This window comes from Parasteatoda tepidariorum, chromosome 8 (genome assembly GCF_982258835.1).
Source record: "Parasteatoda tepidariorum strain Cologne lab strain chromosome 8, Ptep-v5.0, whole genome shotgun sequence".
NCBI lineage: Eukaryota > Metazoa > Arthropoda > Arachnida > Araneae > Theridiidae > Parasteatoda > Parasteatoda tepidariorum.
In genome coordinates, this window is record NC_141762.1 from 53,053,639 (window position 1) to 53,080,304 (window position 26,666).

Below are 26,666 nucleotides of genomic sequence, written 5' to 3' on the forward strand. Positions count from 1 at the left end.
ACAGTAGGCCTTAGGACCATGGGAAGGTTTCGTGGTTTTCCTCCCCATTTAACAAAAATTCTGACTGTTTCCATTAAAAAAAAGTTCTCCAGAGGAAAACTATCTCTCTATGCTTGATCCAAAAGTTCTGTTGTCTTCTGGATTATGTTCAAAGTTTCAAGGCTACGGAGATGAACATTGGTTAGTCATTTACTCTGAATTACGCATGCTGTTCAACGACGGTTACATGTATATATATTGTAAAATATTTTCTCATTTATGAGAATTCATTTTATTTTTTAGATCACGATATCCATGAACTAGAAAAAAAGAAAATATACCTATCTGATGTAGAGTCAGAAGATAATGATTCTGAAAACATGAAAGAACTGAATGCTGTTAAAAATGGTGAGAATTATTTTTCTTCCATGGCATTTCTAAAACCTAGCTTTCTTCTATTATAAGTTATTAGATAAATAATAATGGTACTGTTTTCATATCTTTATAATGTTCAAGAGTGCTCATGAGTGCTAAATTTGTGATATACATAGCGTTAAATAAATGAAGGTGTTACACTTTGAAAAATCTTTTACCGAAGAATCGGATTTTTACGTACTAAAAAGAAATCATAGTTTGAAGCAATGGCCTAAGACAATCTAATTAATTTTTGCAAACATTTTCAAATCATGATATCGGCATGTTTTCTCTGGTAAATTTATAAAGGGGTTTGGTTTTGTGACCTCCATGCTGTAAAGGGATAGCTACTATCTGATTAATCTTTGTTAAGTGTATGTAAACACTTTTACACGTCATTATTATTATTTTAAATGTGCTTAAGATTTGGGAAATTTTAGCTTTTCCACACTAAAAAATCTCTCTATCTATTGTTTGGAAGGTTTGTTTCTTTTATTTTTGTTTCTTCCTTTTCTTTTCCTTTAGTTTTTTTAAAACTAATTTTACTCAATTGTAAAATGTTTTATATGAGCACAGTTATTTGCATTTTCTTAAAGCAATGCAATTATGAATATTAACATATAAATATAAATGTTCATATATATAACATTTATTACGAACATTTATTCGTTCGTAAACATATATAAATGTTCGTTTCCTACTCTAAAAAATCTCTCTATCTACTGTTAGGAAGGTTTGTTTCTTTTATTTTGTTTCTTCCTTTCTTTTCCTTTCCTTTTTTTTTATTATTTATTTTACTCTATCTCGTAAATCTCATTTTAAATGGTGCAAAATCTTATTTTAAATGTAAAATCTTATTTTAAGTGTGCTTAAGATTTTGGAAATTTTAGCGTTTCCTACACTAAAAAATCTGTCTATCTATTGTTTGGAAGGTTTGTTTCCTTTATTTTTGTTTCTTCCTTTCTTTTTTTAAAATTGAATTTACTTAATTGCTAAAAAATTTTATGTGTTATTTGCCTTTTTTTAAAGGCAATGCAATCATGAATATTAACGTAATCATTAGAATCATGGTGATAATTCTCGTTCTTATTGTTTTTAACTCTTGTAGGAACTCCATTCCATAATTTAACAATGAAGTTCACTCAGGAATCAGTGTCAAACAACCCTTTAAGGTTTGCTTCCTTACCAAGGCAAAGCACCCAACATCAATCATCTCATTGTCAAGTTAGAGTATTAGGTAAGATATTTATTTACAATATCTCAAAGCAACAATATCAATATATCTGACAATGTGATTTTGAATATAAATATCAGTATGATCATCTGCTCTTGCACCCCAGAGCTCAAAGTCATGAAAACTGAGGTGGGCACAGTAGGTCTTGACTTTTCATGGGCTATCGCTCCCCTGAGTTTAGTTTAGTTATGATCTTGAAAAAAAAAATATTTTGAAGAAAAAAAAAATATTTTGAAGCATTACAATAGTTTTAAAGTTTCATTAAAAAAATCATGTTGAGCATTTTTATTTATTATGTTAAACATTTTAATTTATAAGGTTTGTTTTGATAGTCTGTGCGGATGTTTCAAGAAAAAAGTCATTATAGTGTTTGCTCAAAAGAATTTTATTGCTTTGAATGGGGTTAAAACACAATATTTTTAAAATAACTACTGTTAGTGCTTTTTATCTTTTAATTTATTGGTATTATTTGTAAATAATTTATAATCATACTCAAAAATATATTCAATATGCTAAAAAAAAGAAAAAAAAAAGAAAAAAAAACTGAAATTGAATATTAAAAGAAAAATACAAACAATAATCTTGAGCCGTTAAATTCACCTTTTAAATCAATTTAATTAAATATTCTACATAATTAAGTTACTAAGTGTCTCTTGCCCCAAAATAAGTATTTTATTTATCCCGTTGTTTAAAAATTAAGCTTCGTATTCTATTTATTCTAATCAAAAGTAAAAAAGGTGGTGCAATATGGAATTGGTTCTGAATTTAAAATACCTCCTTTTATAAAAGAGTTTTTTTTAAAATGGCAATGTAAAAAAGGTGAGGCACACATGTGTTAACTAAGTGTAAAAAGAATGCATTAGAGATAGAATAAAAAATAATAAATATTTTTTTAATTTTGAAAACAAAAAAGCAAAATAAACTGGGTTTTAATTGTAACAATACGTTTTATTATTGATAAAATAATTACTGAAAAGCACTGTTAAATTGCTTTTGTAATTTTTTTCAAAAAAATATCGTTAAGAATAATATCACCATCAGAAAGGTAAGTACAGTATAGTCCCGATTATCCGAGTTCATATCAACCACGACCAACTCGAATAACCGAAAAACTCGGTTAAAGCGAAAAGTATAAAAAAGGAAAGAAAAAGAGTAGGTATACATGTAATATATTTAACAAATACAAAATTTATAAGAGTGCACCACACACAATTCATATTATTAATAAAAAGCTTACTTAAAAACACTTAAAGAGCATACTTTACGAAGATTAAAGATCTTTTACGTAAAAATTTCTTAATCGTTTTTTGTTTTACATTACTTAGGCGCTTTTCTGCAGCAATGTTTATTTAGGGATAACAGGAATGCTGAGGCGAACCGGGTTCGAATCCCAGTCGATACGAATTCCGCATCCAGCTTGCACCGACCACAGTGCTGGCGTGAAATATCCTCAGTGATAGACGGATCATGGATTAGAGTCCCCTTGCCGTCAGGCTAACCGTTGGAGGTTCTCGTGGTCTTCCTCTCAATGTAATGCAAATGCGCTTTGGCTCCATCAAAAAATCCTCCGCGAAGGCAAAGTTCTCCCACTACTTGATCAAGGAGTTCTCTTGTCTTCTGGATTGGGTTCAAACTTACAAGGCTACGGAGTTGAACATTAGTAGTCGTAAATCCATGAATTTATGTTCGGCTGTTCAACGACGGTTATAAAATGTAGCTTTGAGTCTATCTGTATGAGAGATTTTTATACGTTGATTTTCATCGTCTCTTCGCTAGATTCATTATTTTTGCAAGATTCATTTTCATTATTGACGATATTAACGATCATTTCATCTGATCAAGTTGTTTAAAAATAAAAAAATAAATTAGTACAAAAAAGAAAAAAATCCCTGAAATATTTTATAGTTCGGTTAAAGCGGAAACTCGGATAATCGGGACTCGTATTGCTTCTGTAAGCTTTTTTTCTTGTGTGAATTTAGTGATGCCTATGTGTAGGGAAAAAGATTGCTACAAAGTTTAGCTAGAGAATTAATAATTTCATAACAATTGAGTTGAACGCATGAATATTCTGTATGAAGCAGGTATGACATTGATTAATAGATAAATATGCCTATGTCGAATTTATGACAGTATTTACATTTTGAGTCGAGGTGACTCCAGGGGTAAGAGGAAGGCGAGCTACCTCGACGTCACTCACAAGCAGGCGAGTGGTAGCTCGAGGTGACGAAAATTCGAATTCTGCCCCCGACTCACATCGACTACAGTGCTTTCGCAAAATATCATTGGTTAATGGATAATGGGTTAGAATTCTCTTGCGGCGGGGCTAACCGTTGGAGGTCTTGTGGTTTTCCATTCTATGTGACGCAAATGCAGGTTAGACTGAAAAGATTTCTTCAGAGAATTTTTAAAATGTCATGAAAGGATGTACTTAAGCATTTTCTTGGTGATTTTGTATCCATTCCAAACCAATTTGACTCACCAAATTTAAGCCAATTTGCATCCCGTCCACCATGTTTTCATAAGATTTTTTTTACCACAATCATAATTTCCCCTAAATTTAATTAATTTTGCTATTCTTTAAGGATATTTTTTTCTTTCAGTTAAACGATTTCAGTGTACTTAAGCATTGTTCATAATTCCCATTATTTATTAGAAAAAATAAGCTTATCGCATACTTAATTCCACTCTCCGCTGAGGTGCTAATATAGTGTATGAATGCCCTCGACAATAAAATCTTAACATTAGACAAAATAAATCCCAAGAGAACCCTCCTCAGAGTAGTTAAGACCTTTGCCTTTAACTAGTTGATATCGTTCCTGTTCTACAGACACGTTTTATTGCAGTCTTTTACTATTGCCATTTTGCTACACTTTCTATGTAATAAAACAGTCCCATTTATCCGAACAATTTAATTTCAAAGTTTCTCTGTTGTTTAAAGATTAAGTTTCCTCCTACGACTAGCATTTAATAGCCGTAGTCTAGTAAAGAAATTAATTTTAATATTATGTTACGGTCTTTTAAATTGTATTTCTTTAAACACAAACATTTATCTCTTTTCGAATGAATGTAACTTAACTGCGTAAGGATAATTAATTCATTCAGGACTGTTGTCTCTTAAATTTAAAATGAGGTCTGAATTTATTCAGTTTGTCCCAAAAATCACGCAAGAAATAATCTTGGCCAAAATCGCAGGTTTTTAATTAAAAATGCTAGTTAATTTTTTTTTATTCAGTTAAGATTTTTTGATTAGGCGCGGTGTATCGAACTATGGAAAGTGCGATTGAAAAAACGTAAGTATTTCACGATAGATTCTGAGAAAAGTGGCTTTACAATTTTTTTATTTCTATTGCTATGAACGCTTAAATAGGATTTCAGAAAACTGATAAAATAAAACTTATTTCACCAGAATAATTTTATTAAAATTGAAAAAAAAAATGTTTTTGCAGCATGTAACTTATCATATAGAGATGCCAATATATAAAAATCTCAATTTTGAATTTTTTGTCTCTTACGTTGATTTTTATATTAAACAGCTTTTGTCGAAATTTTTAAGCACTGCTTTGTATAAATGTGACTGAATGTAATTTGTACAACTTCCAAAGCATTTTTTTTATCTCAGGGTAGTTGACGTGAGCATTAAAGACCACAAATAAAATAAGTCGAAGTGCGTTATATTGCATGATCCGAGTACCCAATTCTGGCATCCTAAATTGGGAAGTATTTAAACAGGAAACGGCACATCTGTTTTAAATATATTGCTCAAAGATGAAAACTTGCTGTTCTTTTGTGTCGAGCTCCTCTTTTAATAATTCGGAACTATCAGCTGCTAGCTTATTTTTCTGTCTTATTTGTTTTTCATTTCTTGGCAACATTTTATAGCAAATGGCGCCGAAGTCAAATCTTGCGTTAATTTTGGGACTTAATTTATTTTCCATGAAATATATGTGTGTTTGTTTTGGGTAAGAATTGAATTTTTTCTGCTACAAATTAAATCCTACATTATTTAATGCGATATTAATCGAATTATTTGCATCAAATTTGTTATATTTTTTTACTCTTTAAAGCAATTAGCTGTTAGTTTTAAGGAGGATTTTCAATCAAATAAGATATGAGCCGCGATGGCTCAGGAGATAGATACTTCGCCTTCTAATGAGGTGAACCTGGTTCGAATCCCAGCGATGGCTGATCGATACAAATCCGCATCCGGCTTACACCGACCACAGTGCTAATGTGAAATATCCTCAGTGGTAAACGGATCATGGGTTACAGTCCCTTTGCCGTCAGGCAAAGCTTGGAAGGTACTTGTCGTCTTCCTCTTCATGCAACGCAAATACGGGTTAGTTCCATCAAAAAGTTCTCCACGAAGGCAAATTTCTCCCAATATTTGATCCAGGAGTTCCCTTGTCTTCCGGATTGGGTTCAAAATTACAAAGTTACGGAGTTGAACATTGGTAGTCGTAAACTCAAATTAGGATCGGCTGTTCAACGACAGCTATTAAATGAAAAGTATTTATTGTAAAAATTTTAACTAAGTTGTTTTATATACCCGTTATAGCGATTATTAAAGTGAGGTTGCTCCAGAAGCTGAACATTCCCTCATCCGTTGCATTTGTAATGTTAAAATTTGACAGTAAGAGGATTCATCTCTTTTGAAACTACTGTATTTAGGCAACATGGACAGCACTTGCAGCATCACCTTCTGGAAACCTCTTTGAGATTACGTCTGAATTCTAGAATCCGAGTATCTAATGTATTATAAATTTTCAGTGATTGCTTTTCTGTGTCATGCTTTAAAAATCTGTTTTGCAGTTAATTAAAAGCATTACTCCCGAAAAGCTAACGAAATGTGACGTTTAGCTTAACACTCTTAAGAGCTAACGTCACCAAGCTCAATCCATTTATGAATAGTGAGGCTAAGTTTGATGAGGGTAGCACTTTCGAAGACCCATTCAAATAATTAGTTCTCTTTCTCGTAGCGAAATTTTACTGACACTTGCGACCCTAAATAATTATTGAAAGTTTATAAATTATGTAAAGTTCTATCTCATCACAATATTAAATATTGTTATAGTATATAATAAATTAATATTACGATAAATTAATTTGTAATTATTGCACAGTATTATAAATTAGTGATAACTATCCTTACTTAGAAATGTCATATAAATATACAACGAAACAAATTTAATTCTTGCAATTAGTATTAAATTATAATACATTAATACGTATAACAATATTTAAAAAATATTGTGATTGTAATGTAATTCGATACTTTAATTAGTTTTGAGAAATTTAGTTCAGAAATCAGTGAAATAATTTTAATCTTGTTTCCTAAACTAATCATAAAAGCAAAGTATTATTTTAGTAATGAAATCATTTTTCAGTAACAAATAATATTTGATCAGGGGATAGATAGTTCGCCTTGTAATGATTGAGGTGAACCTGATTCGAATCCCAGCGATGGCTGATCGATACAAATCCGTATCCGGCTTGCACCGACCACAGTGCTAATATGAAATATCCTCAGTGGTAAACGGATCATGGGTTAGAGCCCCTTTGCCGTCACGCAAACCTCCGTACTCGCTGTCTTCCTCTTCATGCAACGCAGATGCGGGTGAGTTCCCTTGAAAAGTTCTACACGAAGGCAAATTTCTCCCAATATTTGATCCAGGAGTTTCCTTGTCTTCTGGATTGGCTTCAAAATTACAAAGTTACGGAGTTGAACATTAGTCATCACAAACCCGAAAATTGGATCACCTGTTCAACGACGGTTGTAAAATATAAAATAAAATAAAACTTGCAAGTGAGTTTTTGTGTTCTAAATCATTCTACCTATTTCCATCGTCAGTAAGTTAAACAAAACGTAAGAGTTATCTTTTATGAATAGGAATGCGAAGTTTTTCTATACTTAAACTTAAGGAGACGACAACCTTGAAATATTGGCTCTGATACAATTCTCCAATTTGATAAAATAACCCCCTGTCTGCTCGTTTTGAAAAGAAGAAAAAAAATGGCGACATTTGAAATAACATGTTCTTTAAAAATAGTCAAGTTTTTATTTTTTATTTTAAAAGTTTCTGACTCTCTGTACTTTAATGAAAGTGAATATTTCGTTAATATGAAGCTTTTGTAGCGTGATACACGACGATCTTTTTACATTTCTCAAAAATTAAAAGCCTGCAATTAGGGTAAACGCACTTTCTGTACCATTCGAAAGGGATACACTTATTTAATTTGCGACCATTTCAATGCTTATAGCACATTCCGAATTCAAAGATTTATAAACCGAGATCATTTTCGCTTTCTTTTCATCTCAAAAGATTCTTTAATTCCATTATTCCCCCTTCCCTTTTTCTTTTACATTCTATCTGGCGAATCTTTCAACGATATTCGAGAGCAATTAATGTTCCGACTTGGAACATCACTAGGGCATCGACTTCAACTCTTGCGTGCAAAGTGGTAATCTTCTTTATAGAGCTTCTCATTAATTTGATTTGGTGCTCGATTCCTTTTGGATTTTGGCGTTTTAAAAAAAGGGAAACTTGGAGCCAACCCTGATCGCATTAAATTGTTTACAAACTGTCTTACGGAACAATGCTTTTAGATATTGTTGTGCTATAAGTCTACTAGTGTTTAAGTGATGTGTGGTTATATATAGTTGCTCAAGTTTTACCTCTAATCGCGATTGTTCCTTGGTGTTGGATTCTGAATTTTAAGTTGCGGTGGCTATAATGAGTTTTGAATTTCTTACGCTCCATGGAACTTTAATTTTAGGGCAGATTAGAATTAATGACCGCGCGTATTGAAACTCGTTTAAAGTTTGAAAGGGATTTATTGCGTTGAAGATTACTGTTATTAAGATTGCGTTAATCAATTGGGGTCGCTGAAATGATGTAAACGAACTTAAAACATTGATAATGAATGATAAAATTAGAAAAGTACTATTTTTAAATTGTGAATTTAAGTTGTTTTAGTTCTTATAGTATTTTTTAAAAATTTTACTGGTTTGTTTTAGAAGATATAATTCTTTAAAAATAATGTACTGCTTAGAAAATATTGTTATAGACTGTTTCACAAGGAAAAAAAAAAGAATCGGAAATTTTTTTTTTTTTTTTTTTTTTTTTTTTTTTAAAAAAGTTTGTTGCTAAACATGTGTAAAGATAAACTTTACATTTATATTTTCTTTTCGAAAATTAGGTATCTTATTTTAAATATCACACTAAATAATCTAACACTACAATCTTACATAAGTAAGGAAAATTGGAAGAAAAAAAAAAGAATTTGAAGGAAAAAAAATAAAACGAAAAACCCTCTTTAAACCCTTCCATTTTGTCCAAACTAATGTGCTATTTTCTTTCTTTTAAAAACTTTTTATTAATAAAAGATAGATACGAAAATTTTTTTTTCTTTGCAATTATAGTCGAAATGTTGTTTTCAAATATTACGAATTTACTTGCTCTTAACGTATGTAAAGCAAAAGAAAATGGAAGAATTAACGATTCCAAGTATGAGAAAGAGCTTGAGACATTATTCATCTTGCGATTACGTTTTCATATGCACGCTGCTGGGATTTTAACCGTCCAATTGTTGGCTATATGTTGGTAAATGACGGCTATGACCATCATGCATATTATTATTAATAAAAGAAGGAACATCATTAGTATGAAGTGTACAAAAGCACTTATTTGTTAATTATATATTAATGCATCGTAAAAAAAGATGTAACATTCAAGATAACATATCGATTGTATTTTTGTTTGTTTAGGAAGACAAAAAAAAAAAAAAACGAAAAAAGGTCGTGATGAGAAACGGTATACTGACAGCAGTCAAGAGTTTTCATGGAAAAGATATGACAAAATGTGATTATTTTCGCTTCCAAATGTTCGACTGACGCTTGTGTTCGAAAGCACGATCGTCAAATTAAAAATGTGCGACAACGTGTTAATAATGTTTTTCGTTAGCTTATCATTAAAAAAAAAAATTTCGAATGTAGGGAGAGAAAAAAAATCGATTTTGTGAAAATTAAGTATTATTCGTTTCCACTAAATTATTATTATGACTTGTGGCGTGATGCACTTTTATTTTACCAATGTTATTTAAAGAAATATAAATGAACAAATAATATGAAATAAATTTTCATGTGAATATTTTAACTTTAATTCCTTTAATAACTAACTGAAATATAAGATTTCATTTAAGTTGGCAAAACAGAACAGAAATAATTCGAATAAAGTAAGGCGTACATAATTCCATTAACTTGACGGTAAATTTGTTAACAAAAGTAATTGGCTAATAAGTTTGGAAATGCTATGACGTACGCATTACTTATTAGAAGTGCAAGTGAAAATATAATTAATTACTTGTACTTCATTTGAGGCTTTAATTCTTTTAAGAGAATGGGAAATTTTTGCCATTTATTTATTATTTTAATGAATTTATATTTAATTTTTTTTTTATCGAAGAGGTAAATACAGGTTTTTAAATAATAGCAATTTTTTTTAAATTCTATTTCCCCTCTACATATTTAATTTCAGTTTCGTTCCGGAAAAAAATGCATATTCATAAAATATGCATCCTTTGATCTACTTAACAGACTTAGCCAGTAGATTAACCTTTTGACATTTCAGGAGGACTCTTTGAAAGTATAGTAGATAATAATGGACCGATTTTGAAATAATAATCGGCAGCAAAATTTTTCTTTTTTATTCTTGTTCATTTTTTGAAATTACTTTAAGAAAAACCTAAGAAAGTAAGAAAGGAGATTTTTTTGTATGCTAGTATGATACTTAAAAACACAAATTGTCGTTTAAATCTCAATGCCAGATATAGACATTTTGCGAGCTTAGCCAATGCACATTGTGGCATTTTTTCTTTAAGAAAATTGCTACACTATTGGAATTTTTTACGTTTTTTTTTTTAATTTATTTATTTTTCATGAAAAGTTGTAGAAAACTTTTTTTTAAACAAAGATAATAGTACTTTCTTAAGAGACAATGATTTTTTAATCCATTACAATTATTTGAACTTTTATTGTATGTAGTATTAAATTTAATCGTACCTAAATGACCCATTATCTCAAATTTTAAAAAGAAATACCTTCAAAGTTTCTATCAAACCATCATCTTAATCTTACTACGTGCCATGCTAATTGGAAAAGTCACAATAAACCTAAGCAAAATCGGAGTGATTAAGTGAAACTTCGTACACCTATCCTAAATTTTGAGCCTCTATCCTAAAATACGAAGTATTTTAGGATATCGGCTCTATAATGGTGTTCCTCGCCACCCTAGGTTTCTGTAGAAAAATTAAAGTGATTCCGATTTAATTTATTATACTTCCGTATTCAAAGCAATACAGAAGTGCAATAAATCTGATTAATACATGCATTCATAAAGGATCATTACAATAAACCGAAGCAAAATCCGGGTGATTAAGTAAAACTTCATACACTTAGCCGAAAGTACTTTGTATTTTAGGATAGCGGTTCCAAAATGGTGCTCCACCACGCCCTAGGATTCGGTGGAAGAGTTAAGGAGGTTCTGATAGCTAGGACTTTTTTTTAAGGAGAAATAATATCTGAAACTTGTATTCAGATCCAATCAATAATCCGTTTATCATTTAATATTTTGATTGCCTTCATAAGATTATTTATAGTAAAAGTCAATAAGCAAGAAATAGCGGTTTCCTTTAAAAAAAATAAGACATGCATTTTTAAAAAAATCGCATTAGTATTTATAATCGCGTTTTTTAAATCAAAATAAATTAACTTAATACGTTATTAAAGAAATATGTTTCCTTACTAACTATTCTCCCCATTTATAGTAGTTAATTTTAGTTCTCATTTTAATAAAAATTTGGCTCAAATTTCAAAATGAAGTGGTTTTTTGTTGGTCAGTACGTTTACAATTGTCCCTGTATAACTTTCTTTATTAAGTCGAAGTTTCGCCAAAAGCAGGTTGATTACTTACGGTTGCATAACCAAAAAAAAAAAAAAAAAAAAAATTCGGATCCTCTGTTCTAGGCTTTAATTTTTTGTTAGCCGTAAAGTCTACATACTACTATAATTTAATAAAAATATTACCTGACTAATTATATTTTTTAAAAAAATATGTAATTTTGTCCTAATCTTTTAAAGTTCATAGAATTTGTGCGTTTATAACTTTATGTATTTGGAGAATGCTAACATATTTTGCAGTTTCTAACTTGCCTTGTTGGAAAGTCTTATCTTTTACTTTAATTAATCTTTCTGAAATTTATTGTAACTTTTCTTTAACTTTCTTATAAAATTATCACATCTTTTTTTGGGACTGAAAAAAAAATCTAATTTGTGATATCTTATCCTAAGTCGTTGTCTTTCATCACCCGCATCTTATTGAATATTGCCTTCAAAATCATGAGTAAAATTATCTTGCTGATAAGAGGAGAGTATCTGCCCTCATAAACGTTAGTAGAAGGCAAAGCTCTATAGCCAAGAGTTATTCTTTTGCTATGAAGTTAATTAATTCGTTAATAAATCACTATTATTTATACGTATTTCTTTGATAATGTATCCCATCCTAAAAATGCTTTTTTACACTTATATTTTTATTGTTCTTACTAATGGTTTACCGAGTGGGGGACTAAATTAAAATGCACAGTCACACTAGTTTTCTAAATTTCACTAATTAAAAAAATATTCTTCAATTTGCTAAACATATGCAAAAGGATTATTTATCTCTTAATTTTAAGTCCCGCAGTGAACTGATCGTTAAGACACGGTTCCCAGCAGATCACCGAAGTCAAGCATCACTGGCTACGGTCAGTGTGCGGGTGGGTGACCACTTGGATTAGTCTGCGTAGGGACCGAGGTTGTGCGGTATTGGTCCTCGTTAAACTGTTCTACCGTAAAGTGCTCGACTTCGCGTGCAGGTCGTCGGGCTACCGAAGCGGGGGTGCCATCCCCTCTGCAGAGGATCAAAATTGTGATGGCATGTCTTCGGATCATCCTCAGGGATGTCTCCCAGACCGTCGCCAATAGCCCATTGTGCAGCTCTAGTGCGACGTAAATTAACTACAACTACAACTCTTAATTTTACCTTTCATGATTTTGTATCGATGATAATTGATGAAATTTTCTTTATTTGTCTGAAATACTGAAGGGGACTTTATTTTATATTATTTTTTAACCGGTGTTGTGGAGAGTCAACCCGATTCTGAGTTTATGACAAACAATGTTCAACTCCATAGCCTTGTAATTTTGAACTCAACCCCGAAGACAAGGGAACTCCTGTATCAAGCATTGGGACAAACTTCTTGGAGGGCTCTTTGCTGGAACTAACACTATTTTTCTTGGAATAAAGAGGAAAACCACGAAAATCTGACACTGCATGGGATTCTAACCCATGATTCGTCTGCCACTGTGGATATTTTACTTCAGAACTGTGGTCGGTGAGAGCCAGGAGCAGAATTCATATCAACCAGCATCTCATTGGGAGGCCAATTCTCTATCCCAAAAACCACCGCGGAGCGAGAGAGACTTTTAACAGATTTCTAATTATTGATGGGTAGCCGTAGTGGTTCAGAGGATAGAGCTTTATCCTTCCAATGATGTGAACCGGGCTCGAATCCCAGCAATGGCTGGTTGATACGAATTCCGCTCACGGCTCGCGCCGACCACAGTGCCCACGTAAAATATCCTCAGCAGTAGATGGATCATTGGTTCGAGTTCCCTTGCCGTCAGACTAACCGTGTAAGATTTTCGCGGTTTTCCTTTCCATGTATCGCAAATGCTGGTTAGTTCCATCAAAAAGTCCTCCACGAAGGCAAATTTCCTTTAGGATCCAAGAGTTCCATGGTCTTTAAAATTACAGGGCTGTGGAGTTGAACTTTGGTAGTCGTAGACCCAAAAAATTGGATCGGCTGTTCAACGACGGTTATAAAATTATTGAGAGGGGCTTATACCCCTCTCCCCCACCAACGAAACCCACGGTTAGAAATTTTCATTTATTTCTTTGATTGAGTATTTTTACTATTAGTTTCGAAGTTTGCATTTATGAAGTTCTTTTTTATTACTTGGATTGCCATAGTAACTTGTATTAGGTCTTATGGATAGTTTAAAGTAAATTATTAATTGCGCTGATTACTCATCGGATATATTTTCTACTTAATATAAATGATCGAAAGTAGTCCAAATCTGTACACTGTTCTTTTAACAGTTAAGTTTTGCCTCTTCTATTTACGTGGAAGATAATAACACGGAGAAATCGCGACTGTAGTCATATCGTAAAATCACATTGCCGAGAAATCCTGGTTCTTGTTATGAATGGAGAGAATACTTTTGTTTCTCCTGGACAAGTAATTCTCCACTTCACCTTCTGCTCTTAAGACTTCGTCCCTTGCTATTTTACTTGTTTCGGTGCTGCTGTTAAGAGAACCATCCGGATCTCAAGCAGAGCTCGGTGTCTGGTTTTATTACTCTAGTACAAAGATGTATGAATAGATGTATTATTTGATTCCAGTCAAGATGGTTAAATAGCTTAATGGCTTCCAGGTTAAAAGGCTGCCAGGAAGATGTCTTAATTTTGTATTTAGGCTATTTATTTCTTACATTCTTTTTTGTTCCCTTTCTTGATAATTAAATTATTTTATTTTGATTTAATTGAAAGAAAATATTTTTCCAGGATTGATGCACGGTACTTAAAGTAAGATAATTAAAGTCTACTGTTTGTTGTATTAACTTTTTAGCAACCCATAATTATTTTTTTGTTTACGATAAAACTCTTTTTGGGTACACAGGTTGATAAAATGGCAAATTCATCAGCTTGTCGTAAAAAATTGCGTCCTCCAGCGGACTGATGGTAAAAACACGTCAAGCATCACTGGCTGACCATTTTGATCAGCCTGCATAGGGATCGAGGGTGCGCGGTATAGGTCCTCGTTAAACTGTTCTACCGTAAAGAGCTCGCTACCAGAGCAGTGGAGCCATCCCCTCTGCAGAGGATCAAAATTGCGATGGCATGCCTTCCGATCGTCCTCAGGGATGTTTCCCAGACCGTCGCCAATAGCCCATTGTGCAGCTCTAGTGTGACGTAAATAAAGTACCAAAACGCCGGTAAAAAGTAAGTAAAACGCCGAGTGTATAGGTCAGCGTAAACATACGATATATCATATATTAGCTTACTTCGCTATAAAAATGCTAAAAACTAAACGTAAATAAATTTTTTGACGCATAGTATGTTTTAAAACTTAAAATAAGAAACAAAAAATCGTTTGTTTATTAAGCTTTGTTTTTTAAAAATTTTTGTGCGATATTAAATTACATTAAAAAATTTAAAGCACTTAGTCGAAAATTAAAATAAATAAAGTTCTGTGTGCTCTTTAAGAAAGTTTAAGATTTTATGACAGGATTAAAGAAGTTAAGTGAAATGAATGTTCAAATAACAAGTTGCACATTCACACAAATTCTCCGTCTGAATCAGCAATCGCACTTAAAATGTCTATTAATCCAATTCTACTCAAAAATATCAAAACATGTTTGAGTTAAAAATAGCGATTTAAATTGTGATTCTTGTCTCAACTGGTTTGCAACTAAAGAGTTGAACTATCACAGATGAATTTCAACAATTACAAGTGTATTAAGTGCAAGTTCTTTACCCTTAGACGCAGAATTTTTATCAAACATATTTTTCATACTTTTTACATTATTTTGTATTAATTTTGATCAGAAGAAGTAAGAAATATTATATTTAGCATTTTATTAATTTATGGTTATGAAATACAACATGAGACATCTGTGCCTTTTTCTGAGTTAAAGGTGAAATTTTCCGAACACGACTCCAATTTTTTTTTTTTTTTTCTGATTTTATATTTTGGAACAAATATTATTCCAATATTCTAACAGATCTGTTTTTTAGTAAATATTAGATATTTTTTTTCTAATTAAAAAATACCAAAATATATTTTTGTTTGCAATTAGAGCGTCAGAAAGAAATATATAAAAGGGACACCGTTGTCCCATCTGCTTCAAAGGGTTAATTGTGAAGATAAATAAATTGTTTTCGGGGACATGCGCTGAATATTTCTCATTAGTCATTAGTGTTATTGCTCATTAGTGTTGTTATTGCTCGTCGAAGTTGAAAAGATGATTGTCTTTTACTCTGTCTATCCATCTGAGACGCACAGCATCTGATATATTGCTCAATTTTATCACTTAAAAAAAATATTGTGATCGTTTCATTACGATCACTAGTTGCCCATTGGTCAAATGCTTTCTTTTTTCTTTTCTGGTTTGACTCCGATAAACGCCGCAACATTTCAAATCATGTGTTGCAAAAACTGTCTCAATTGATGTTTGCCGTCGCACAGTGGGCCAGCATCCAAGGTTTCGTGGCCAAAATTAGTATTTCGATAAAATTTGCTTCAAAATTTGGGGGTTTTATGTGCAGGTAAATTGAATTCATAGTTGAAATTTTGAAATACACTAAAAATTCCAAAAAACAAACAATATGGCGAGCAAAAATAAAGTAAAAATAATATAGCACGTTTAAATAATTAAATATAGCAATGAAAATAGAATAATTTTCGTAATTTTATATTAAAAATGAAAAGCAAATTATATTTCCGAAGTAATATTACAAAATAGCTTTAATTAATTACAAAATAAAGCGAAAACATGAAGAAAAAAAACATAATTTTTGTTTTTCGGTATATTTAGTTCACCTTTGCTATATGGGCAAAATGGGGCAGGTTTTTTAGAAAGAAGAAACATCAAAGAAGACAACAAAAAAAAGTATAGCTAATTACCTCGTGGAACTTTTTGGAGATAAGTTTCGAAAGTGATTCAAACATTGTAAAATGTCAAATGATAAGATATAAACTATAAGTTTGTCAAGAGTATTACCTAATCCAACAAATTGAAAAATTGTACTATAATTTCAGACGAATTACAATGATAAAAATGCAACAGTAAGGTGAAATTCCTATATATATATCCGAATTATATATTTAAAAGTTACATTTAAAAAAAAAAATTTTAACATTTTTCACCACATTGTACTCTTGTTGGTCCAAAAAGTAAATTATAATGTTTGGAATGATTATGAATACTTAATTTGGGCGATATTAAAATTGCCTAGACATATTTTAATTGAAAATTTAATTTTGACTTTTGGCCAAAGATCATGGTCTTCTGGCCCACTGTGCGTCGGATTGGTTTTCAAATCCTGGTGTCTCAAGACATCACAAAATACTTTTTCTTCTTCAGTATTCATATTTATGTTAAAATCACCATCAAGACAATAATTATAAGTTAATAATAAAAAGAATATAAAAAGACTTTAAATCATTATTATGTAAATGCCTTAGGAATGACTGCTGGTGAAAATAAAATGAAAAAAAAAAAAAGAATTCCAAAAAAATTATCTAACTGCAACCTGCAACGGTTGCCATAGCAACGCATGCAATGACGACGCATGCGCACTGTTTATTACTACTCTTGAACACAGTTGAAAAGTGTGATTACATCCAAGTAAAGTGCGCACGCCATCAAATCCAAAACAAGACCCATTTTAACAAATAGTTTAGAGATTTTTTTTGTTTTTGTTAATATGCTTTTTAGATTGTCTGTGTTTTAATATATTGTACTTACCCTCGTATGTCGGAGATTTTAATTACAATGAAAAATTATAAGGTAGGTCAGAAATTCGAAGAAAAAAAACTGAAATATTAAAGTGTTGATCACTGTAATAGATGAAAGGTGTCTAATATCTGCTAGTTTCCTAATATGTACGACTCCCTTGTAGTAGCCGAAGGAGATGATCGATATTTAGACGCGATAATGTGAATTTAAAACACATATGAAGGCTCTGTTAAAAATGACTGAAAAAATGCCTCTTTTCTTTGGAATGTTAGTGGCTTAATATGTGAAAGTTAACATGGACAGTGTTTGGAAAAATTTCTTTGTTGAGCTTTCAAGTTTGTTATTGAAGTGTTCAAGATTCTTAGTCTAATGCGAGCAAATATTTCTTTGTATTTTTTATATGTTATTTTTTGTCTTAAAATTATCTATCTAGAATCAAGGTTGAAGATTATAACCATTTTATCAGAGCTTACGTATTTAATATGTTTTGCTTCTATCTTGGTAATATCGCATGTTAGGACACGTTTTCTAGAATTTGCAGATCTTGCAACATTTATATTTTTAGGAAAATTAGACAGATCCTTGATGATGATTTATAACAGTCACTCCGGTAGAAGAAGCCCTCTAGCAGGGCAGCGATCGCTGCTGATTATTAAAACATCTGCAGATCTTTCATATTCTGCAGATTATTTTACATAATATTTTTATGTTAAGTTTTCTTTTAAAAAAATAGGTGAAAATTGCTGAGATTACTTCGTAAAAATATAAACTTATTTCTTATAAAAATTAAATTAAAAGACTGAATTAATAAAACACCACAAATAATAAGAAAAAAGTAAAAAAGTAACAGTAAGTTTTTTCTGTTACTTAGTTACAAGCTTAACTATATAGGGATTAATATTTAGGTTAATCATAAAGTTATTATGTATAATTGTCAAGAACCTGATCTTTGCAAATTTTGGTATATGTTAGATTAAGCTAAATTTATATAATAACTATCTCTGTCTGGTTACGTTAAGATCGCAGAAAAATTTAAATTTATGTAGATAGTTCTGCAGATTTACACCGTAAATTCTGCTACCGGACCTGTCACATTTATATTATACATAACAATAATGAAAGTTTTGATAATTGTTTTATTTTAATCTTAATAAGAGTATTGTATGTGAGCAATCTTTCAACTGCACATCAAAATATATTTTTCAAATGACCGTTTCCTTTGGATTCCTTTGTAGTGGGAAAAAACACCAAATCATTTATGATATTATTTATTACCTTGTCCATATATCCATCTTTGGCACGCCGATTCAATCTTCGTGGGAAAAATTACTTCCATTTTCATTTTTGGAAAACGCATATATCCATTCGATCTTTTCCTGTCCTTATATTTTTTTTTTCTTTTGAAGCGAAGTAATAATTTTGTTCCAAGCCTGATATAAAAAGTTTTATTCTTTTTCTCATCATTGGGCTTATGGATTCCAGAATGGGCTGCTGATCATCTTTTTTTCCTGAATGTCATTTTCTTCCTCAAGTTTCGCACGAATTAATAATATTTCCTATCAAATATATTATTTTTTTTCATTTTCAGCCTTTTTTATGTATTGGTAAGCCTCGAATTTTTCTGTTTTAGCTGTTCATGCATTCAAGTGTAGTTTCTCATGGATCAGTATTTTATAAACTTCATATAACACTGCGGTTTTCGTATGAGCAGTATGGTTCAAAATTAAAAATTGCTATGCCCAAAAAATTTAAACCAGTAACATATTTCTTGGTTAAAAACTTAATTGGAAATAGCAGTCGACTTATTTTAATCACTCCTGATTGCCTCTTTTTTCACCGAAAATACACCTCATATGCCCCAAAACATGCGGTTTCATCTTCTTGTATTATTAAATAAACAATCCCAATAAACTGAACCAGTATGATATTACTTGGTCAAAAACTTGATTAGAAATAACAGTCGACATGTTTCAGGAGCTCAAAAATAGTTTTCTACTCATTCACGTCTGGCAAGTCTTGAAAATGGGCGCCTATTTTTGAGCGCTTGAAACATGTCGATTGTTATTTCCAATTTGTATATTTTTGAAGCGAATGAAGTTTTTACTCGAGTAACTTCTCCTATTATTATGATTTCCTCATGATTGATTTCAATTATGATTATGGTTACAAGATTATGATTACTACTATCAAAGATTTATTTTGTAATGAATAAATTTTATGCTTAAATATGTTAAATAAATATGCAAATAAGCATAAATTTTATGTGGTATTATCGGACTAAAAAGTCAATCCCTAATTTTCATTAGTTGAAAACGTTATATGCGATACTTAAATTTTGCACAAAACTACTTGGAGAGGTTAGGAATTTTTTTTTTTTTTTTTTTTTTTTTTTTTTGAAATAACTCGGTATTGTTTGCCGTATTTTGGGAAAAAGACTTCGAAAGGGGGGGGGGGTAAATGCTTTGCATTTATGTTATCAAAAGCAGCTCTTTAATAGTTCAGAATTTTTAATTTTTTTAAAAAAAGTGGCCTCGTGTTTTCAGAAGTGGTCACCCCAACCCTCATTTCCCAATTTTTGCCCTAACAAACAAAAATAGAACTGAATGGAAAACACTGCTTTATATTAGTTATTTTAAATTACTGTTTTTTTTTCTGTCAAATGAAAGGAGACGAAAAAAATTAGACAGTTTGTTAAGAAATAACTTGAAAAATAGGCTTAATAGTCAAGTTCCTCTTTCATACGGGTAACTAATTAAAATAAATATTTATCCCGCACCCCTATTTCCCAACTGCAACCTTTTTCCTGTAAAAGACGATAAAATTGCAAGTCATCATACCCACATCTTTTTAACTTAAAGACGTCACAAATCATGTATCCTTTATAGTTTATGAATGATGCAAACATTAATTATTGAATTTTTCTTTTTCGAGGAATTAAATTATGTAGAAATTAAAGAAATATGTTATTAACCCTTTAAAGCATATGGACACCGGTGTCCCTTTTATATATATATATTTTTTTTTTGACTCTCTAATTACATGCGAAATTATATTTTGGTACTTTTTAATTTTAAAAAACAGTCTAAAAAATCTGTTAGATTATTGGAATCATATTTGTACTAAATTTATAAAATCCGAAAAAAGTTGTTAAATTTCCCCCCCCCCCTTCATATTCAAAAATGTTTCTTTAATTTTTATTTGTTAAATTTAAGAAATTTCAATAATGAATAACCGTTTCTCTACTGAGTGCTTAGCGTTTTTAAAAAGTACTTAAAAGCGCTTATTTTCGATTTTCGTCTTTCAAAAACCTGAAAGGTTTTTTTTTTTTCATTGGAAGTTTTTAAAAAGGCTTTAATTTTGCATTTTCCAAAATGAGATTTTTTCTTTACCAACTTTAAGTTTTGCATAATTAAGTAACGTAATTATTAATTTTAAAAATGGAATGAGCCACTCAATATTGAATATATTTAGAATTGTGCATAAATTGTTTACACGATGGCTGATATAATCAAAAAAAGAGTTCTATGTCAGAAACTAATTTTTTTATCATGATCATGTAAAGTCTTTAAAAATTATTTTGTAAATATATATATGAAGAACTTTCTTCAATAGGAAGAAAACATTTTTCATTTGTACGCATGTCCTAATTATGATATTTTTTTAAACTGCATAAAAATATTTTTTGAGTGCTTGAAAAGTGCTTAAAAGATGCTTATTTTTTGTTGAAAAATTTAACTAAGCAATCTGTCTTAGATCTAAATAACTGCAATTAAATGCAAATTAGAAAATTATCTTCTTGAAGCAAACCGTTTTACCTTTAATGCAGGAAACACCGGTGTTTCATGCAGAAAAATAACGAAGGTGCGAAACTCTAACGTCAGTCAAAAAAAGGGCATAATGTAAAATGTGTATGTGTATATATATATATATATATATATATATATATATATATATATATATATATATATATATATATATATATATATATATATATATATATATATATATATATATATATATATCATATTTTTCTCAATTTATAACTTCTGTTTTAAATAAAATCAAAGCAATAGTAAGTTAATTGTTTAGATTTGTTTAATGTTAAAAAAGAATCGGGAACCCAGTATATTATAATTATCTTAAAAGTATATTTTCATTCTAACGTAATTAGAAAAGACAGAAATTAAATTTAACATTCCCGCTGCTATAAATTAATGTTTTCCTTGAATTTATCTATTTCTAAAGTATTGTTGCTATACATAAGTTTTTTTTTTTTAAAAATTAAACACATATTTGAATTCTATTTCATCCAAATCTTAATTAACTAAATTTGTAAAAAAAAAAGATGCTTTGTTTAAATAATTATAATTGCAACAGTAGTTATTTGTATTATTGCACTCTATATAATTCGTTTGGAAAAAATTATTATAATTTCGTCCGTAAAAGTCAAATACCACTGACATTGCTAAGGTAAATATCACTGCTAGGATGAAATCTTCGTAATTTATTTTAATTAAAATTTTCTATTTGTATGCCATTGATTTTTTGTTTTTCTTTTATTATTACAAAAATTATCTTAGTTGTTATATTTCTTGGCGAAAATTATTGTTTATTCACTATTTAAAAAAAAAAAGAAGAAAAAGAAGCAGAGAATAAAATATGGAAGTAAAAGCTTTTTTTTCGTGTGAAATTATTACAGATTTTTTTTTTATTAGTCTATTTGACATTATTAATCTTTATTTTTTCTTATAATTTTTTTTTTACAATCAATTCTTTTATTCATATGTTATACAAACAAATATTTAAAAAGTAAGTGTTAAGAATTTTTTTTTTTATTTAATTATAAATCTGTTTGATATTTTGTCATTTTGAGTATTGATTGAGGCATTATGTTATTAGTAAAAATCCCATAGAGGATCATTTGTTCATTTGGGGTCGTCCATATATTACGTAAGCACCAAAAAAGGAAAATGTTTTGTTATTTGCTGTCAACGAGAAGGAAAAGGATATGAGCTATGCTCATTACACTAATATCCCCTTTTTCAATATTTATTAAATCGGAAAAAAATTACTCATGGGAAATTTCAAATATTGAAATAGACGTTAAACTTGAGGAAAGAAAAAATTTGAAATTTTTTTTTAGTTTTTGAGAGTTTTGACGACAGAAGGAAAGCGCATAAGAATTAAAGACATTTCACGTGGTGCGTAGCGTTTTTAAAAAGTGCTTAAAGGTGCTTATTTTCGGTTTTTAAAAGCCCTTAAAGTGCTTTTTTTCATTGGGTGTTTTAAAAAAGTGCTTAATTTTCTCTTTTCGAAAATGATGTTTTAATTCTTTACCATGCTGATTTTCGCCATGCATTATTAAAAAGCGTGCTTTTCATATTGTTCTATTCAGCGTTTTTACAATTCATTAAACCACAATTCATTTCGGCGTTCAGTACGTTCATAGCGTATGGAAGCGCCAATCATTTTACATGTTTTACATTATTCTCTCATGATCATGTAAAGTTTTTGAAAATTATTTTGCATTCTTTTAAATGTATATATAGTGCTTAAAATATTCTTTGAGTGCGTAAAAAGTACTTAAAAGGTGCTTATTTTTCGTTGAAAGATTTGGCTACGCAACCTGATTCGGTTAGTCCTGTATCGAAAAACGCTATGTCTTAACAATAGCTTGACAGGGATGTATTATGTATTTAGGGATATGTAGTTATACTGGATATAAAAGATGTCTAAACTGCGAAAAGAGTTTTTGAAGTAAAATAAAATTGGTAATTTTGAATATTATCCTAAATTTACTGTATTCCATCCTAATTTTTTTCTAATGAGATTACTGCAGTAAAAGTTAAATGAATGGTGGGGGAATGAGGGACTCACTTAAAATTATTGCGGCTAAAAACAAGGGGGGTTGTGATTTTGACTGACAAAATCACAACCACATTAAGACGTAAGACATTTTAAGGTCTGGTTTCTTAGGACAAGCGCCTTATCTGGGCGTCAGCGGGACGTCAACGTCACGCTGACGCCAACAAAATACTGGTTTGTTAGCTCAAGGCCTGGTTTCTTAGAACTAGCGCCTTATCTGGGCGTCAGCGGAAAGTTGACGTAGATCTGACGCCAAAAAAATACTTTTTTGTTAGCTCAGCGTGAGCAGTCGGTCCAACGCAGACATTATCTCTCATTGCGCATGCGTTAATAACGTAAACAAATATTTATTTTGAATTTGTATTGATTTTGTTATTGTCGACCAGTGTTTTAGAGAACAAATAGTGACTTTGTCCAAGAAAAAAAGGAAATGAAGAGTGCTATGTAGAGTGCTAAATGAAGAGTGCTATGTTTAATGAAGAAGCTATGTTTAATGTCAAAATCAAAATCTTGTCTGATTTCAAAATGTTGTCCGCCATTGCTTCTGTGGTTAACGTCACGTTGTAATCCAACTGCAGTTGAGTTGGACGGCAATTGTAGTTCAAGATGAGCGTTCGATGACGTATACTATCAAACTCACAAATGGACCAATCAGAGGTTAGCGCTGATTTCCAGCTGACGGCGTCCTGTCCTAAGAAACCAGGCCTTTAAGGCTCCCAAATTTGCCTAAAATGTCTTACGTAATATTCAAAAGCTATTACACAAATGCTCCTCTATTTGCTGGGACTGAGAGACTATTTTTTTATTATTATTTGTTGCTTTGTCACCCCTCCCCATTCCCGCTGAATAAATTCCGTGTGTATGTTACCCCAGGGTACACCTTAACTCAGTTGTTGCTCACCAATATTATAACTTCCTTTTTTTTTCATATTTCAGAAGATAACCTACGGCGTATAAGAGATATCCACGAAGGAATACAAAAACTGCGGGAAATAAATACCAAACAGATCGTCATTCACGTGAGTAGTTTTTATTTTATTTAGATTTTTAAGTAGAAGTATAAAGTTTTGTGTATTATAATTTATTAACGCACATCTTTTGCTGCATCCAATAAAACACTGGTTTGAAAATGCAATATTTCTGCTATTGCTGCTGAACTGTTCGTTTTCGTCCGGGTTATGGGAAAAATAACTGAATCGTTATTACCAGTATAAATTGTCTAGAACATAGATTTCGAACCTTTTTTTGACTCACCATTCACTTTGCGAGACAAAATCTTTGCCATGTCCCCTTAAGTATTTTTAACAAGGTTTATTAAATAATTGTAAAACAATTTCTTACATTCTCTATTTTGATGATACACTTCTAATCATCTTGTTATTTCATTGAAAATTACTACTGAAGCATGATTTTATATTTGAACCTTTTTTTAATTTTTAACAAATTTTTATAAAAGTAGCCTTTACGTAAAAAAATAAAAAAATATTCGCTGATAACTATAAAATAACTTTTAAACAAATTGTTTTAGAAATCCTGAAGTATTACGACACTATGTTCATGATGAAGAAAAAATAATTCGCGATCGCAACGCTCGAGTACGCCGTCTAGCGGGAGCCTGTAAATATCGAACATTAATTTATCACGTTTTCATTTAGTTCCATCAAAGTCATTGACTGAATCAGACTCCATTTTTTAGCAGCAAATAAGAAACAAAATTTCCCTAAGGAAAAGGCCGAAGAACTTGAAAAAAATCTCCAGAATATTATTAAATCTTTCAGGAACAGAACACGCCAAACATTTGAAGAAAAATTCCTCAATAATTTTTTATTTCTATTATCAACAAACTTGCAACTGATGACTTCCGATTTCGGATACTGTTACAGATGTGTGTATTAAGGTAAAATGCATTTCTTCTGTCTTCAATTCATTACGAATTAAAGTGAAGTCAACATTGCTTTCGTCATTCCAGTGAATAAATATGAATTCAGAACATACAGAATTGTAATAGTTATAGCATATTCTTCTTCGTTGTAGAATAGTATATATTTCTGTATCCATATAATTCGGAAAACAACAATAAAAAATTATCCAAGTTACTTGAAATAGTGCCATTTGTGCTGATTCTTAATTAATTTAAATCGTTTTCTTGGTAAGTTTTTATTTTATTTTGAAAGAATAAGTTCAACTAGAATTCAGCTATTCTGTTTTTAGCTACATATTCAAATTCATATCAATTATAAAATTTTGCTGTGTAGTATGTTATCTAAAAGTAATGAAGGGATAAACTATGTATCTATTATTTGAGAATAAAGTTTTCAAACAAGGAACTTATCATTTTGGAATTCTCCGGGAATCATAAATCAGGTAAGTGCAATGATTTTTAGAATAAAAAATTTGCTTGTAAATATTTTTTTTTTTCATTTGATGATGGTTCTCTACAGAATGGTTTTTTACGTCTGATTAAGAACTATAAGAATAATAAAAAAAGAAACAATATGAAAGTTTTTATTTCAATGTAAAGAATTCCTAAAATCGTTTTTTTATACTAAGAATTCTTTATTTTCCGTTTTTTAGTTTATAATTTTTTGATAAAAATTGTTCTCAAAATACTTTTTTTGAAAAATTAACTGGTATAACATTATGTGTTTATGTATACTTCTTGTATATTCCAATGTTTGAAATAATATGATTCAGAAAAGTATGGAATAAAAATTTGGTACTTACGTATTAACGCCACCGCCGCTACAGATTTGGCGGTTTTTAAGTGCCGACAATCTACACTTAAAATTTTTGCGACAATTCATAAAATAAAACACTTTATTTAAAATCAAAATAGTTAATCGGATTTCGGTGGAAAATGAGCCGATATAGAGTTTAGCATAGATTCAAAACAATCATATCGCCATATGAACTCTGATGAATAAGATTCCAAATGAAATAACATTTCCAAAACGTACGTTTACCAAGATAAAGTTTTATGTTGTGGGAATTGGTACATTTTCGTTTTTTCGGTAAAATATTTCCCTCCTGAAAAAATAAAATTGCATCTTGTTTTGTTTTTGGCAAATCCCAAAGACGAATATTCGTAGCACTAAAAATGGCGACAAAAAAGAATTGTTTTTTGTTTTTGTTTCGTCAGCATTCTTTATTTTACGTTTCTTAGTTTCTAAATAATAATTTTTATTGAAACTTGAAATTTTTTGATAAAAATTGTTGTCAAAAAACGTTGTTTACAAAATTAAATTTCATAAAATTATGAGGCTTATGTATACTTTTTGTTCATTTTAATTTTTGAACTAATATGATTCTTAAAACTATAGAATGTAAAGTTTAAATGGGCCTTTCATGTTATATCATTAAATTTAGTAATACTATTTCTCGGGCATTAGGTTTTAACTCTTATAAGAATATACATATTTTTTTCTGTTAATGTACAAATATTTTTCCGATGTGTTTTGGATGTTCCTTCTCTAATAAAAAGAGATACCATTTTGTTTTCGGTTGTACAAGAAAGAAGATCAAGCATTTTTCTTTTTTAAATTTAATAAGCCACATTAA

The 26,666-nt window shown here is 30.4% G+C and overlaps 1 protein-coding gene across 9 annotated transcripts in view; it reads left to right on the top strand.

Moving 5' to 3' along the window:
- LOC107454046 (rho guanine nucleotide exchange factor 28) overlaps positions 1–26,666 on the top strand; it is a 260,406-nt gene that overhangs the window by 125,028 nt on the left and 108,712 nt on the right. For all 9 annotated transcript variants that reach the window (XM_043048253.3, XM_043048250.3, XM_043048255.3 and 6 more), the window contains 3 exons: positions 283–387; positions 1,502–1,630; positions 24,045–24,127. In XM_043048253.3, coding sequence (XP_042904187.1) covers positions 283–387; positions 1,502–1,630; positions 24,045–24,127 — 317 coding nt within the window. The remainder of the gene's footprint in view (positions 1–282; positions 388–1,501; positions 1,631–24,044; positions 24,128–26,666) is intronic.